This window comes from Sceloporus undulatus, chromosome 7 (genome assembly GCF_019175285.1).
Source record: "Sceloporus undulatus isolate JIND9_A2432 ecotype Alabama chromosome 7, SceUnd_v1.1, whole genome shotgun sequence".
Lineage (NCBI taxonomy): Eukaryota > Metazoa > Chordata > Lepidosauria > Squamata > Phrynosomatidae > Sceloporus > Sceloporus undulatus.
Window position 1 is genome coordinate 49,841,343 of NC_056528.1, and position 14,095 is coordinate 49,855,437.

Genomic DNA, 14,095 nt, shown 5'->3' on the forward strand with positions numbered 1-14,095 from the left:
CACATCCCATTTGCTAAGCATTTAAATAACTGCATTCTCTTTGGTAGGCAGAGCGTAGAAGGAAACCATTTCTCCTGTCACAGAGGCTGGGATGATTAGAATAGGTATTAAGGTGGCTTTCAGTCAAGGTACAGCTGAGTAGCCTTTAAGCAGAGGTAATCTCATAATGGAAAATGGGATACGGAATAGATGTTAAATTTAATCCTTCCTGGAATATGATGGTGCTTGGCTGTTCTGGGTGGAAGGTTCGCAACTGCCTCTGAACCACGGATTCAACGGGAAATCATTGGCTGCTCAGCTGTTTGACACAGGAGGGAAACTAAATATTGAGCTCAGGTTACTAAAAGTATACAAAGACATGTTGACCACAAAACAAGTTACAAAATCCACATTGTTGTAACATCTTTGTTAGGCCAACCAAGAAGGTGTAAACGTTAGGGACCACAGACCTCCTCAGGTTTGCTGAGGAAGGATTTCATGGTCTAAAAGTCAAAGAGATTGGTTGAGTTTCCCAGTTGGGCTAGCAAAGGTTTACCATAATCTAGATTTTTGGGACACTTATTCATTAGCAATAGCATTTACATTGCTATTCCGCTTCATACTGAACTAAGCAGTCTCTTAAGTGGTTCACAGTCCGTAAGACAGTTTCCCCCAACAAAATGGGTATTCATTTTACTGACCTATGAAAGGAGGGACGTCTGAGTCGGCCTTGGTTTCAAATCCCCACTCAGTCATGGAAACCCATTGGGGCACCTCTGACAAGTCACGTTCTCTCAGGAAAGCAATGGCAACTCTCTATAAACAAACCTTACCCAGAAAACCCTGTGAGAGGTTCACTGTAGGGTCTCCATAAGTCGGAAACAACTTGAAGAAACACAACCACAACTGGAAAACAAAATCATCTCCAAAAGCGGCTTGGTCTAAGCAGTGCAAAGTTACCTTGCGAGGACCAAAAGAAAGAACAAGAGTTGGCAATTTTTATTCCACTCACGAAGGGAGTTGCTTTTGAAGCCGGGTGTCTTTGGGGCACAAGTCTGAATGGAGAACCGGAGACAATAACTAGATTGTGAATCATCATCATCATCATCATCATCACCACCACCAGATTTGTTACTCAGTAAATGAGTGTTTAATTTCTTTGCATACATCATCTTAAAATGAGATTTTTATTTTTATTTATTCCATAAACAATATAACAAAACTCAGCAAGTTAACAAGATGACATTTTCACCGTACAGAGTCAGTCACAAATATTTAAAACCTTTTGCAACGAGAACAACAAAACAAAAAATATTACAAGAATAATTTACAAGAGGATCTATAAAACAGCAAAGCGCTCACAAATTTTTTGTCCAGTTTCCTTTACACAATTATCACTACACTCTTTCACAACATTTCTTGTTTTTTTATTACAAAATTCCCAACAAAAAGTTTTGAAATTTTTTTTTCTTTGTGTAATTTTGGTTTTTAAAACCAGAAATCCTTTTAAGTATACATCCTTTTCACTTGCCGCCCGGAGAAGGGCGCCAAAAAGGGGGGAACCTCACACATACAACACTTCACAGCACTTGCCTAAGAAAAATATACACTTACAAAATATTTTACAAATTGGCACACTTAAAAATATACAAGATTTTGTAGGCGTCTTAGAGTGATCCTTAAGAATTATACTTCAATTGACTCTACAGAATATTTATAAAGCTTGTTCTAAAAGAAAAAAGGAAAACGAAAAGGCAAATAATTATCCCCAAACATCATGTTAAAATTGCAGTGTACACCGTCAAACAGAAATGGATATGTTACATTCATTTAAAGGGCCATAGAGGAGTACCGTAATGCTCAAGGGGGGAGGGGGGTTTCATAGTTTTCTTTAGCACCATAAAACGGTAGCAACTTACTCAAGAGGTGCCCCTGGTTCTATGGAAGTCAACTTAAGGAGGAGTACATTCAAATCTCTGCAGGCAGCAGTTTTTTTCGGTTTTTGTGTTTTATTTTACAAAAAGGGCGCCCGCCGCGAGGGCCGCGGGACGCAAAGCCAAGCGTCTCCTTAGGTTTCTACCCTGCTTCCAAAATGGGAGTAGTAAAAGACCATAAGAATTGAACTGGGACTTTCCTTACCTAGCTCACAGTTTCTAAATCCACCCCTTTGTGCTTTTAAAGTGTCCATTATCCTGTCTCTAGCAGGGCAGCTATAACAACAACAAACAATAACAACAACGGTTCTTCTTTCCTCTCTCCTCCACAACAAGAGGCTCAACACACTTGCCTTGGTTGTCCAGCTCTTTCCCAGGGTCCCTTCGTGCCTTTGCTTTAAATCCAATGGGCTCCTCCTCACCTGTGCCCACCCTCACACTCCAATGGCTCTTACTCCATTGTCATTTAGTGTCGCTTATTTACCTGAGAAACAGATTTGTGGGGTTTCTAAAAATGCCTTGCTTCAACCATAGATTTCATTGTAATTCCCCTATTTTTTTGCATCTTAAAATAAAATTTGGAGAAACAGAGCATCTCAAACCGAAGCTAGAGAGGGATTCAGCCCTTCCTTGGAGGTCTTTAGCGGAGTGGTTAATCTGCTCTGGTTGTTCATCTCAACCCGGAGCTCACCCAAGTGTGGAGTCCTGTCTCCAGAACTAAGTCCAACAGCCCCTTGAAAATGTAGGCTGAAATCCAGAAGGAATTCCCCACCGCTTAGAGCCTTTAAAATGGAGGGTACAAATCCAACCGCATCGACACAGGAGTCACCAGTTGCCACCAAGAAAGCGGAGCTCACGATGCAAAGCTTCACGGGGGGAAAAATCTTGCCACAAACTATGGTTCGCAGGCTTGATTCCTTACGTAAAACACTGGCTCAGGCGCATAAACACAACGGTGCAACAAAATTGGATGGCAGGAGATGAGGAAAGGCATTTTCTGAAAGGGAGCCAAGCTCATGGTGCAGACAGTTATCTCACTATCACCTCTAGAAAAACACTTTCACAGGAATCCTTTCTCTAAATCAAAGTCCAAAGAAGAAAGTGTCTGCTTGAAATAGCCGACTTTCAAACTACTTACTGCTCTTAGAAATGGCCATTTTCTCCAGAATTTTTGAACATCTCATGCCAGACAACCTGTTTTATGTTTTCTTGGCAATGCGTGTTATAAGACACAGGGAATTCTATTTTTTCCTTTTCTTTTCCCTAGTAACCTCTGCCTTTTTCAAAACTATTGTCTGTTCAAGTCTTAAAGTGAAAACCCTCCTGCGCTGTGAATGGTCTGTTTTGGATCACTGGAGGATTTGGTTGGAAGGCCAGGGAGAAAATGCATCCACTGGACCTAAATGTCTAAAACTCCCCAGGAGCTTTGAGGGAAAGGGTTCAAACTTGATCCAGCCTAGTCCCAGTTGATGAAGAGGGACAACACCTGGATCAAGTTATGCATACGGAGCAGAAGAAGAAGAAAATGGAGGAAGAAGAGGTGGTCATATTACAGAAGGAAGCAAGGGCCCTAAGCTACGGGAGCAAATCAATGACAAAAAAACATTCAATCAAGCCAAGAGACGGTGAAGGCAGGGATTAGGTTTTTGGCAAATGCAGGAACAAGAAAAGGTGCTTGTGACAATGTTATTCTGAGGTAGCAGCAACAGAGGTGTACCACCATCAAGGGGTGGATGGGCAAAATGTTGGATCCCCCAGGATTTCCAAGGACAGAGAGGGAAGAGACTGTATGTATGTAGGAAATCTAGCAACATAACTGCAGTTGGAATGAAGGATGGCATGGAAGTCAATGACAAGAAGCTCTCACAGACTGGTTGCCTCAGTGTGTGTGTGTGTGTGTGTGTGAGAATGTATGGTATTGTGAAATCCATTCGTAAATTTAGTCCAAATGGTAAAGGGACGATCCAAAGCGCTGAAGCTATTTTGGGGAGAGGGTACAGTACCTTATAAATCTCCTTGAAAGTTTGGACCAAATCCCAGGGCAGTGTCATGGTCCCACCAACTTGGAGGCCACCAGCTGTGGCTGCCGCAAAGGCCAAGAGGAAAGCAAGCTCACACATGTAAATGCATGGGAAACTGGATATTCAGAAAAGGCAGCATCACCTCCAGTTCAATTGGGAAGGTTGAGAGAAAAATAGTCGATGTTAAATGCAGGTTTTTCCGAGAGTAGAGAGGCTGTATATCCTTATTCCCTCTACAAAAGTCCTATTGCACATTGACAAAACACGGAAGCAACTGCTTTGTGTTCCAGCAGAACTTAAATTATTATGCGCCAGCATCATGAGGCCAAATGCTTGGGCCATGATACAGGTTTGCAAGTCATCCCTCTGAAGAAACCTGCCAAGAAAACCCAGTGATAGGGTCACTATAAATCAGAAAGGACTTGAAGCCAAACAGGACATGAATATCTGGGGGTCAGAGAAATGTGAGCTCAGGGCTAGGGATGGGAGGAAGCTGAAATGGGTTTTGACTAGGTATTTGGCGAACTGCATGGTATGATGCATTGCAGGCACTCCATCATGTCCTAGCCTGACCTGAAGTTTCAAGTATGGAGTGATGTGCAAATGATCAGCTGAAGCATTCAAATGATCAGCCCATCGTACCAAAAGAGATCAACTCTGTGATGTATTTCAGTCTGAGATATTGTGCTGTGGGAATAAGGCAGGGCCCAAGCTGTGGCAGAATTGCCTTGTCAATCCTGTAAATAAAAACCAGAGACAGAAGCCCAGTGGGAGACTAGCACAAACTCTTTAGAGTTGGTTGTACGGCAAACAAGGGTGACACATGCCAGCAGAGGTGAAAGGAAGGGTGAACACTGAACAAGAGAAGACAAAAGCTGGCCTCTGAACACATAAAGGGAGACTGGGGAAGGGTTGGTAGGGGCACTTCGTGTAGGTACCAATGAGATCTAGATCCTGCCATGGCTTCCTAAGGCGGAAGGCTAAGGCTAGCAATAAGACAGACCAAATTCAGAGTATATCTGACGCTTCCCTCCTTCTGCCTGCTTCTGAAACATGCCCTGGCACATGTGTGGGTATTATGGGGTGGGGTGGCACAAACCGTTTCCGAAAGGGGGACAAGTCCCATTCCAGAATGACCTGGGACCACAACTGCTATGGCAATGGTTCTCAACCTTTGGTTGTCCAGGTGTTTTGGGCTTCAGTCTCCATTGGCCATGTTGATTGGGGCATTTATGTCCCAAATGTCTGGACGACCAAAGGTTGAAAACTAGTGAACTGTGGGATGCTCCCGTCAAAAGGAGTCTCTCCTTTGACTTGGGCAGGACAGTCTGCAGAAAGATAAGACAGCTTTGTTAAGCCAAGTGGAGCTCGTGGAAGGGCGCAACTGGCCATTTTTGCCTTCGGTCCAACCTTAACCAGAAGTCATCACTCACAGGCCTTCTCTGGCACATTTCCTTTGAGATGGTTCCTAGATCTTGGAACCAATCCACCAACAACTCTTGGAAGCGAACTAGTGCCAACACAGCAAAGAATAGCCAATGCCTCTTCCCTCCACCGACAAACCAGTGAATGTATTGCTTTCAGAGCCACGGCAAAGCAGCCTTGAGGTTCAAGTATTCACATTTATTCTATGATTTCAAGGCAGAAGGGCCTGAACAAAGGCCAAGACCTCAACCATCACAGCTCTCCTACAAGGAAATAATCGTTTCGCTAATTTAATACAAAGGCTTTAAAACACCACCAATGCCCATCTTAAGCTCCAATACTAGCTGAACAGAGGGACTATCTGTCTGATTGAGGACACACCGTGAAACCTACACATATATGAGCCCAAAGGACACAACCAAGAGAAGACGTTGGCCATCTTGATCAAGCTCGGCTGAAAGAGACGACAAAACAGGATTTGGCTTAGTTTAGCTTTAAGTCCCCACTCAGCCAGTGTTTTACTTTCCTCCATCCAATTGCTCTCAAGTCCCCTTTCACATGACCATTTTCAAGTGCATCCAGTCTTAATATTATCTGCCTCTGCTTCCAAAAAGGTTTCCAAAGCTGACAGGCCTCTTTGCATTGTCAAGTTTTCATAATCTATCAGCAGCAAAATGCACAGGCTCAGGCTCAGGCTCAGAAGGGAAAATAATAAGGTAATAATAATAATAACAACAAAACAATCCCAAGGCTTTTATTTTTTGTCCCTTGGGGGGAGGTTTGGGGGCAAGGGTTAAGGTTTAAAATAAGGCCTTTTGAAAATTATACTTCATCATTCAGCAGCCAACAATTATTACTCTCTTGAAAAAGCACATTATATTTTCTTTATTATCATCATTATTATTGTTATTATATTTCCTGGATCTGGCCCCCAAATTTGGTGAGATCGTCAAGCGTTCCGCTTCCTTTTGCATGATATACTACAGAGTCAATGTACAAATTCATAATTGCATCAAAAACGTTTTGCTTTGTTGGTTTTTTTACAAACCGTCGGCTTAATATTGTCACTGCAAAGGTTAAAACATCTAGAAAACACCAACGTTTGGATCGGTGAGCTCTTCTGCCAGGAGAATCATAAAAATGGGTACAAAAACCTCTCAGAATGATATACCAACACAGTGCCTATGAAATGCATTCGTTCCAGGGTTTTGTTTTTCTCCCTACGTTTAGAATTGATCCCAGGTTGCATTACAAAATATAGAAAACCAATACAAAGGATCAACAATACAACTCAGGGAAAAGTTTTGCTTCACATTAGAACGGGAGATAAGACAAAAACAGCTGCTTCCCAATCGCTGGCGTTTCCAAGTAAACTTACCTTGAAGTGATACTGTTTTAAATATCCAAAAATCCTTCTGTAAAAACCTTTCTCCCAGGTTGGATTTTAAGGTTTTATCCGTACTTTCTGGAGGGGAATTACGATTTCCCCAGTTTCCCGTGTTAAAGTCCTTCCCTCCACCGCACCCCCAGCAACAAACTTGTGACTTTTGTCGTGTTATAAACCACAGGGCAAAACCTATGAAATGAGGTAAAGTCAATTTGGCACACGTTATTTTAGCGATGTCCATTAAAACTTTTGGTACATTGTATTAAGCGTATCGACATTGTTTTTCATAGTGGTTGATTTCAAGGGTGGCTCATAGTTTATCACTGGATTGTTTTCCAGCAAATGAAAAAGGCAAGAACAAAACCGAACCGAAAAGCTCCAGGAAAAAACCCACTCACAACCCATTGTTGATAAAGAGATGTAAAAATATGTACAGTACAACACTTGTTCAGAGTTTGGCACAATTTGTGTGGCTGTTGTTATGGATAATAGTGCATCAACAACTGTACAACAGTACGGCTTTCGAGAAACACAGGGAATAACCAGTGTTAAGGTTTTGCTTCCAAAGAAGAAAAGTCCCACCGTTTCAAACTTTTGATTCCAGCACTTAACACTTCGACATATTACAAGGCATTGATATTTATTTATTGATTTATTTTTCCCTCTCATCCTTTTTGAACAAGGAAAGAAAGCGGGAAACCAAAGGGAGTGGGGGAAAAGGAGGGAGAAACAACCCAAGCAAGCATCAAATGTCTTTCTAGAAAAAGGTGTCTCTTCTCCAAAGACAGGTAAAACCAAAAATGCTGTTTCTGCTTTAAGAAGAATGTAGTCTGTTTCCCTGCAGAAAAACCAAACATTTTATGCCACCTTAGTTAGCTTCTGGAGGAGTCAACGAATGCTCTAACTTGGATAGAATAGATGGGCCTTTATGGGATACAAAAACAGCAGAAGGGGCTAAAAAGCACACAAGATTGCCAATTACGGCCATCGAGGAGGAATGAGTTGTCATTTTGCAAACTAAAGACCCTTTTTCGTTTGGATATGTCGGCTGGTTTTTTGTTTTAGTTTTGGATGCATAACCTCTTTTTTTAATATATATATCTATATCTATATATCTATATATATCAAAACGTTTCCCCAAAAAAGTCTTTTCCTTTTTTTGAAACCATTAGAAAAGAGCACATAATTAACCCCCCTTTTTTGCTTAAAAAAAGAGGAATTAAAAACTCAAGAAGCCCAACAGCAAGAAAAAGGAGTCGCCTTTTGTTAGTTTGTTTTTAACCCCAGCCAAGCCAGAAAAAGGAGAAAAAGGAAAGAAAAAAAGATCGATTGTTTTAGGTAGCTTGCAAGAAATCGGTTATTTTTCATGCACTTTGAGAACAAAAACGAGAACAACAACAACAATAACAAAAGTAAAAGACCTGTAAAAAGGGGGGTAAAATGTCTCTTTCATGCAACTCTCGCTTTCACGGGGAGGAAAAAAAGAGGAAGAATGGGCTGAGCAGGTAGTAGGGAAGTTAAGGGTGCATTCCAGCCATTGCGGTGCAGCATTACCTCAGTTTCTCAAATGCAGCTGTCACAGATGGCTCCTTATGGGCCTGATCCCGCTCCGCTCGCTTCCCTTTACAGTTCTCATCCCGCAACGACTTAGACGTGGATTTATGCCGGTACAGCTTTTTATGGGTAGGCTCGTTTTTGGCTAAAGTGCTCAGGTTACTATAGCTTTTATCAAAAAAGGGCGAGTGAATGTCCGCGGCGTATCCGGTCGAGCAGTTGGGGCGTCCGGGGTCGCAGGAGGAGGAGGAGGCTCGGCCGGTGCTTTTGCCCGAGCCCTTGCTCCCCGACTTGTGGCCCTTCCCCGTTCCCGACGAATTGCCGTTCGCCTTTTTCTTGGAGTCGGGGGAAGTTCCGGCGAGGATCTTAAGAGTTTTCAGTTTCAGGCTGTTGGATTCGGGCGACCGGAACAGATCAGAGACGTTGTTATGGCCAACAGGGCCCCACAAGGGTTCAATGGAGGCCATCATAAATCTCTGAACATCTGCCATTCCAGATGCAATGTTTGATAAAATATTGGACGGCTCCTCAAATTCCCTTTGATCGTCATCAAGGAGGCTGTTGGCGGTCCCTATGCTAGTTTCTGACCAGCCTCCACTGTTGTCCTTCCCCAGGGCCCACTCCCCAGGTAGTCCGTTGTGTTTCCCTAACCTGACGGAAGTGGGGCCGCAATGCCGAATAGACTCCACCAATGCTTTCGCCGCTGAGGACGAATTGTTCAACGAAGCCGCTCCTCTACCACCGACACTTGGGCCCTTTTCACCGTTAACACCGGCTGTATTTTTGCCTTTCCTTGTAGATTTGGGAGACTGCCGGGAGTTTTTGCCTTGTGGCTTTTCAGTCCCTTTGCTGGTTTTGGGCGATTTTTTCCTAACGTTTTTCTGGGGGAGGCTTTGGTTTGTGCCCACATTTTTGTTAGCTGAACTTTTCCTCTTCGATTTTGACACTTTGCTATTGGTGCTAATTTGACCAGATGGCTCATTAAATGTTGACAAGCATGGGCTTTTCTCAAGGAGGCTGACAGAATCCTCATCGTTGAACATATGGAACTGAAACTGATGATTATTTAAAGTGAATCCATTATCTGCCTGATCTTGGGTCTGGAGAACCCCACAGCTCCACTTGACCTTCTCAAGATTGCTTAGCACGGCTTGAGAGCTATCGGGGAAACATTTTATATTTCCTAGCGGTTTGGTTTCTGGCCCAGTTATCTGCGGGGAAAGGTTAGGGGTATCTGGGGGAGACATTTCAGAAAGGGAGGACTGGCGGAACTTATCGGGTGTGAAGTTAGAAATATCTAAAAGGTCGGTCGACTCCTTCAAAGGAGTTATTTCATCTATGCTTTGCTGAATCACCAGTTTGGGGCTGCAGTGGGCCAAGAAGTCATCAGCAATCTCATCATCCCCATCCTTTTCACAGGACTTTAAACTTAGGGAACTATAATTGCTAGAGCTAACGGATAAAGAGCCCACTGAGTCAAAACTAACCAGCCTCCCATCATCTGTACTTAGGGTACCTCGCTGGAAATGAAAATGCCCCTCTCTGTTACTAAAATGGCATGACTGAAAAGAGTCGTCGGACTGCGATTGCTGGCTATCTGGCAAGTATTTTTTTTGGTATACTGATTTGCTGCTACTCAGATCTACTTGACCATACCCAGAGGCTGGGAGGCTGTCCGCATTGGCGCAGCCACCAAACTCCGCTGTTGAGAGGCTTGATGTCTCCTGCATGTCGCTTGCAAACTCTTGGATGTTGCCACCAGCTGCTTTCCCGGCTGGCCACATACTTCTGAAGTTGCTTGTCTCCATTTCCAAGTGGCTTGGTGACTGTTGCAACTCCGATTCGGATGGTGGGGACAGGATGCAGCTTTGGGCAGGCTGCAGAGAACAGAAGGACTTCTCTGCTTGAGCAAGGCTGGGGAGCGGATCCTGCTGCCGCTCGGGGGGCTGAGAACTGAAGTAGGCGATGCTGGCGTTGCTTGACAAATCGGAGGCATCTAACAACGTCTGCAGATACCCTCCGGGGATGAGGGGGACACTGGCAGCAAGATTAGCAGATGGAGGAGGCTTGTCTGAAGAGGAGGTGGTGGGTAGGAAAGACGAAGAATTTTTAGCAACCTTATCCTCCTGGCACTCGGAAAGGCGAGAGCCGTCTGCAGCAGAAGGAACACTTTCATCTTTTGCACTCGTGGCAGGCTCCTGATTCTCCAGGGCTAGAGAGGCCTCCACCAGACCGGTGGCAGCCTTGATTCGCTTGCATTTCAACCTGGCCTCACTTTTGAACTTGATTCTGCGCAAGACCTTTCTCTCGGGCCCCTTGAATTCCCTGTCCTGCAGTTTGCACTTAGGCGAGGCCAGGTTTGCAATGTCATTCAAATGCAGCCCATTTGCACAGGCTGAGGTGGTGATGGCCAATGCCTGCATCCCTTTCAGACCTGCCACCTCCTCTTCTCCGATCCTGCGACAAAGCTGCTTTGGATCCAGAGAGCAAGATCCCGGCTTGCCCACCGGTTGCTCAATGGCCTTAATCCTCTGAATCCTGTGCCTGTTGGCCAATTTACACTTGCGTTTCCTTGGATGAGGCAGGAAGGAGACTTCCGAGCCGTTGAGATAGAAGCCTTGCTTGCGATACAGTGCTGACTTGAGGAAATTGAGACGGCTCTGCCACCTCTCTTGCCAAAACGCCTTCAAGGGAGCCAGCTTGGCATATTTGCTCAACAGTTCCTCACTTAGGGTAACAGTCGTCTCGCTGGCATCCACTTTGCTTAGCTTGACTAGCATGTGCTTCTCCCCTTTGAAACGGTTGATGATGATATACTTGATGATGACTGGGGGCTCCTTGCGAGAAACTTTTCGCCTCTTCTTTGGACACCACTCATCGTCATCTTCCTCCTTGGGTCCATCGGGGTTCCACTCTTTCTTATCCACTATCTTCTCGCTCTCTATGGAATCCACATCGTACAGGTAGTCGTCGCTGTACCGCACTTTCCTTTTTGCTCGCAGACCGTAGTTCTGTTGTATGGAGGAACTGGAGTGGTCTCTGGGCAAATACTTGTTACAGTCCTTGAGATCTTGGAGCACATCAAAGGAAGATTCGGTGCAGGTGCTGTCGTCGCTGAATTCCCCAGAGTCTTCCGTGGAATTCACAAGTTCCAAGAAATGATTTCTTTTGGGGCCAATGTACTGTACGACCTCCGTACTGGTGCAAGATTTGCTTAAGGCCACTTTCTCATCCGCTGCCTCCTCGTCCTCTTCCTCCTCCTCTCCCCGCTCTCCATCGACCTCCTCCTCTCCCCAAATGATGCTGTCTTCAGATTTGAACTGGGAACTCTCGGTGGCTCCCCGGGGACCCCTCTTCAGGGCCGTCCTGCCTTCCCGCTTAGAGCATCCACTGAACACGCTCGGGAAGAAGTTGAACTGGGTATCCTCTTGCAGAGTGCCGGTCTTCTCCCTCACATTGTCCTGGAAGGATTCGTAGCGAATCTTTAGGGAGCAAACGTCACTTCCCAACGTCGAGTCGTCATCGTCAAACATGTAATTATCCACATCTTCCTCAGAAAACAGATTTACAGAAAGCTCATTTTTGGAGCAGAGGTCCAGCAGTTCAATTTTACTTTCACTGATGAAAGATTCAAAATAACCCCATTCCTGGTTGGGATTTGTAAGTAAAGGTTCCTCCCCATTACACTTGTCTAAGAGTAATCCTTCATAATAATTTTTCTGAGTGGGGTCCTCTGAATCACTGTCAGATTTCTCAGCATCTCTTTTGTCTGTTGCCCTTGATTTATGCATAGGGAAGCTTAAAAGCTGGTCTGAAAGCAGTTGATCCCCGTATCTCATGGTTTCTCCAGTGCTCATGCAATGTATGCCTATATCAGAGACCGAACAGGTGTCATAATCTCTGTTTATATCCCCCACTTTCAAGCTTATTCCTGGCTCTGCATCAATGCCATCCTTGGATTCGATGAAGCAGCCCAGGCAAGTCCGACTTGGCTGCATCAAGCAGTCGCCTGTCAGCGCCGACATGCTTCCGGGCTCCATAATCGTAAAAGGAGCCTTCTCGCAATCCCCTGGCAGGGACCAACTGCTCATGCCCTTGGTGACACACGACGTCAGGGAAATGGCGTGGACGGAGGAGGAGTCATCGGAAATGTGGTCGGGCACGTCGGCCAGTCTCAGCGGGGAGGGAGGGCTGAGCCAACAGGGCTTCTTGGACGTCAGGGCCGACTGGGCGCGGGGGCACCCTTGGCTTTCCTTTTCCTTTCCGGTCAGGGCTGGGAAGGGGACTGCAGCCTCTGCAGCACGGGAAGGTTTCTCGTCACCATCCGGGTCATGTGGTTCTGAGAGATGGGAGAGAAAAGGAAGGGAGGGGGGAAGAAAGGGAGGAAGATTAGTGAAGAGCCTAGGGACTTGAATTTGAAACTTGGAAGGTTTGAAAGGGAAACATCGAAGGAGGCTATGTGCCAAAGTGGCTGTGTCACACCACCCGTGCTGCAGACCTGGAGCTTCTATGTGTGTGATGGTGGGTTCAGCTGCACTCCTGTTCGGGCAGCGCGTTTCTCATTGGGGGTCACTATGTGAGAATAATATTTGGACTCAATATGGCTTTGGCTTGATCAATGGCATCACTGGGATTGGCATCACCTGGTGCAGTAACTCATAGTATGATCCCCATTGACCTCCTCCTCCCTTACCACACCTTGCAGAATCTTTAGTGTTGCTCATAAATCATAATTCCTGGCTATTACTGAATGTAACGGCAATGGCCAATGGGCTTACATTCCTGAGCAGGGAATAAGACCCAGGTCTCCAGAGTCATAGACCAATGCTCAGACCACTATACCATACTGGATCTTGCATTTCTTCTAAAGCAAAGTACCACCCACAGGCCTTGAAGCCCCCTTCCAAGGCTATTTTGGGGTCCCCGCTCCAGTAAAGTCAAAGTTCCCTTAGACCAAAAAATAAAAGCAAAAATGAGGGGGGCAAATTCCCCTTCTCTTGGAGGCCTGCAGAATAAGCAGCTCCATCATGGGGATTCATAGCTTCCTCAGGCTCAAGAATCAAAACCAGGAGTAGAGGTCTGGTCACTTCCATTTTTTAGTATTGTTATTTTTAATGTGGGTCCCTTTCTGAGGCTGGTGGGGTCTGGAGCAGATGCTGTGGGCAAAACGTGTGGCTCCCAGATCTGCCACAGTTCCCTTCAAAAAGTTATAGCTGTGTCCTTTAAAGTATCATCCGCCTCAAGAGTGGAACTGCTGAAATGTAACTAACTCATGTCCCACTGCTTTCCATGGCTCTCCACTGACTGTGACTAACTCTGGACTCAAGCCATCATAATAGAATCAATTAAAAAAGAAGACATTGCTCCGCACTCCTTCCCACCCCGTGACCCCAGTGTTTTGGCCTAGATACACCTGCTGTCCCATTTAATGGCTGAGCATTGGCCTGTTTTTGTTTTAAAGAAACCCATATGGTTAATGGGAAACTTGATGGTTCCCATGAGCACCTTTGGACAAAATATACAGAGCAAGGAGGAATGGGCTTCTCATAAGCCCTCTTCATAAGCTACCCATTAACCTCCGGCTGCTCTGGGTGTTAAATCCTACCAATTACAAAAAATTAAAACATAAGCAAGCATTTCATCCCCCCAAAACCTCCATGCCTCCTAGGCCCTGGCAGTCTAGCAAAGTGGCTAAGGGTTGAAGCCACAAATTAGATGAACTGGTTTCAAACCTCACTCCTGCCATGGACTCATGAGAGAGACTTAGGAAAAACTTCCCATCTGCAGCGGGACAG

The 14,095-nt window shown here is 45.2% G+C and overlaps 1 protein-coding gene across 2 annotated transcripts in view; it reads right to left on the reverse strand.

Moving 5' to 3' along the window:
- Nucleotides 1-1,152: 1,152 nt before the first annotated feature.
- Nucleotides 1,153-14,095, reverse strand: part of NEXMIF (neurite extension and migration factor) — a 93,330-nt gene continuing 80,387 nt past the window's right edge. The window contains exons 2-3 of one of the 2 annotated variants that reach the window (XM_042479099.1): nucleotides 8,301-12,639; nucleotides 1,153-7,584 (exon numbers count right to left, since the gene is read on the reverse strand). In XM_042479099.1, coding sequence (XP_042335033.1) covers nucleotides 6,987-7,584; nucleotides 8,301-12,639 — 4,937 coding nt within the window. In that variant the 3' untranslated portion in view covers nucleotides 1,153-6,986. Of the gene's footprint in view, nucleotides 12,640-14,095 lie in introns of both variants that reach the window. The other variant, XM_042479098.1, reaches the window with a different exon arrangement.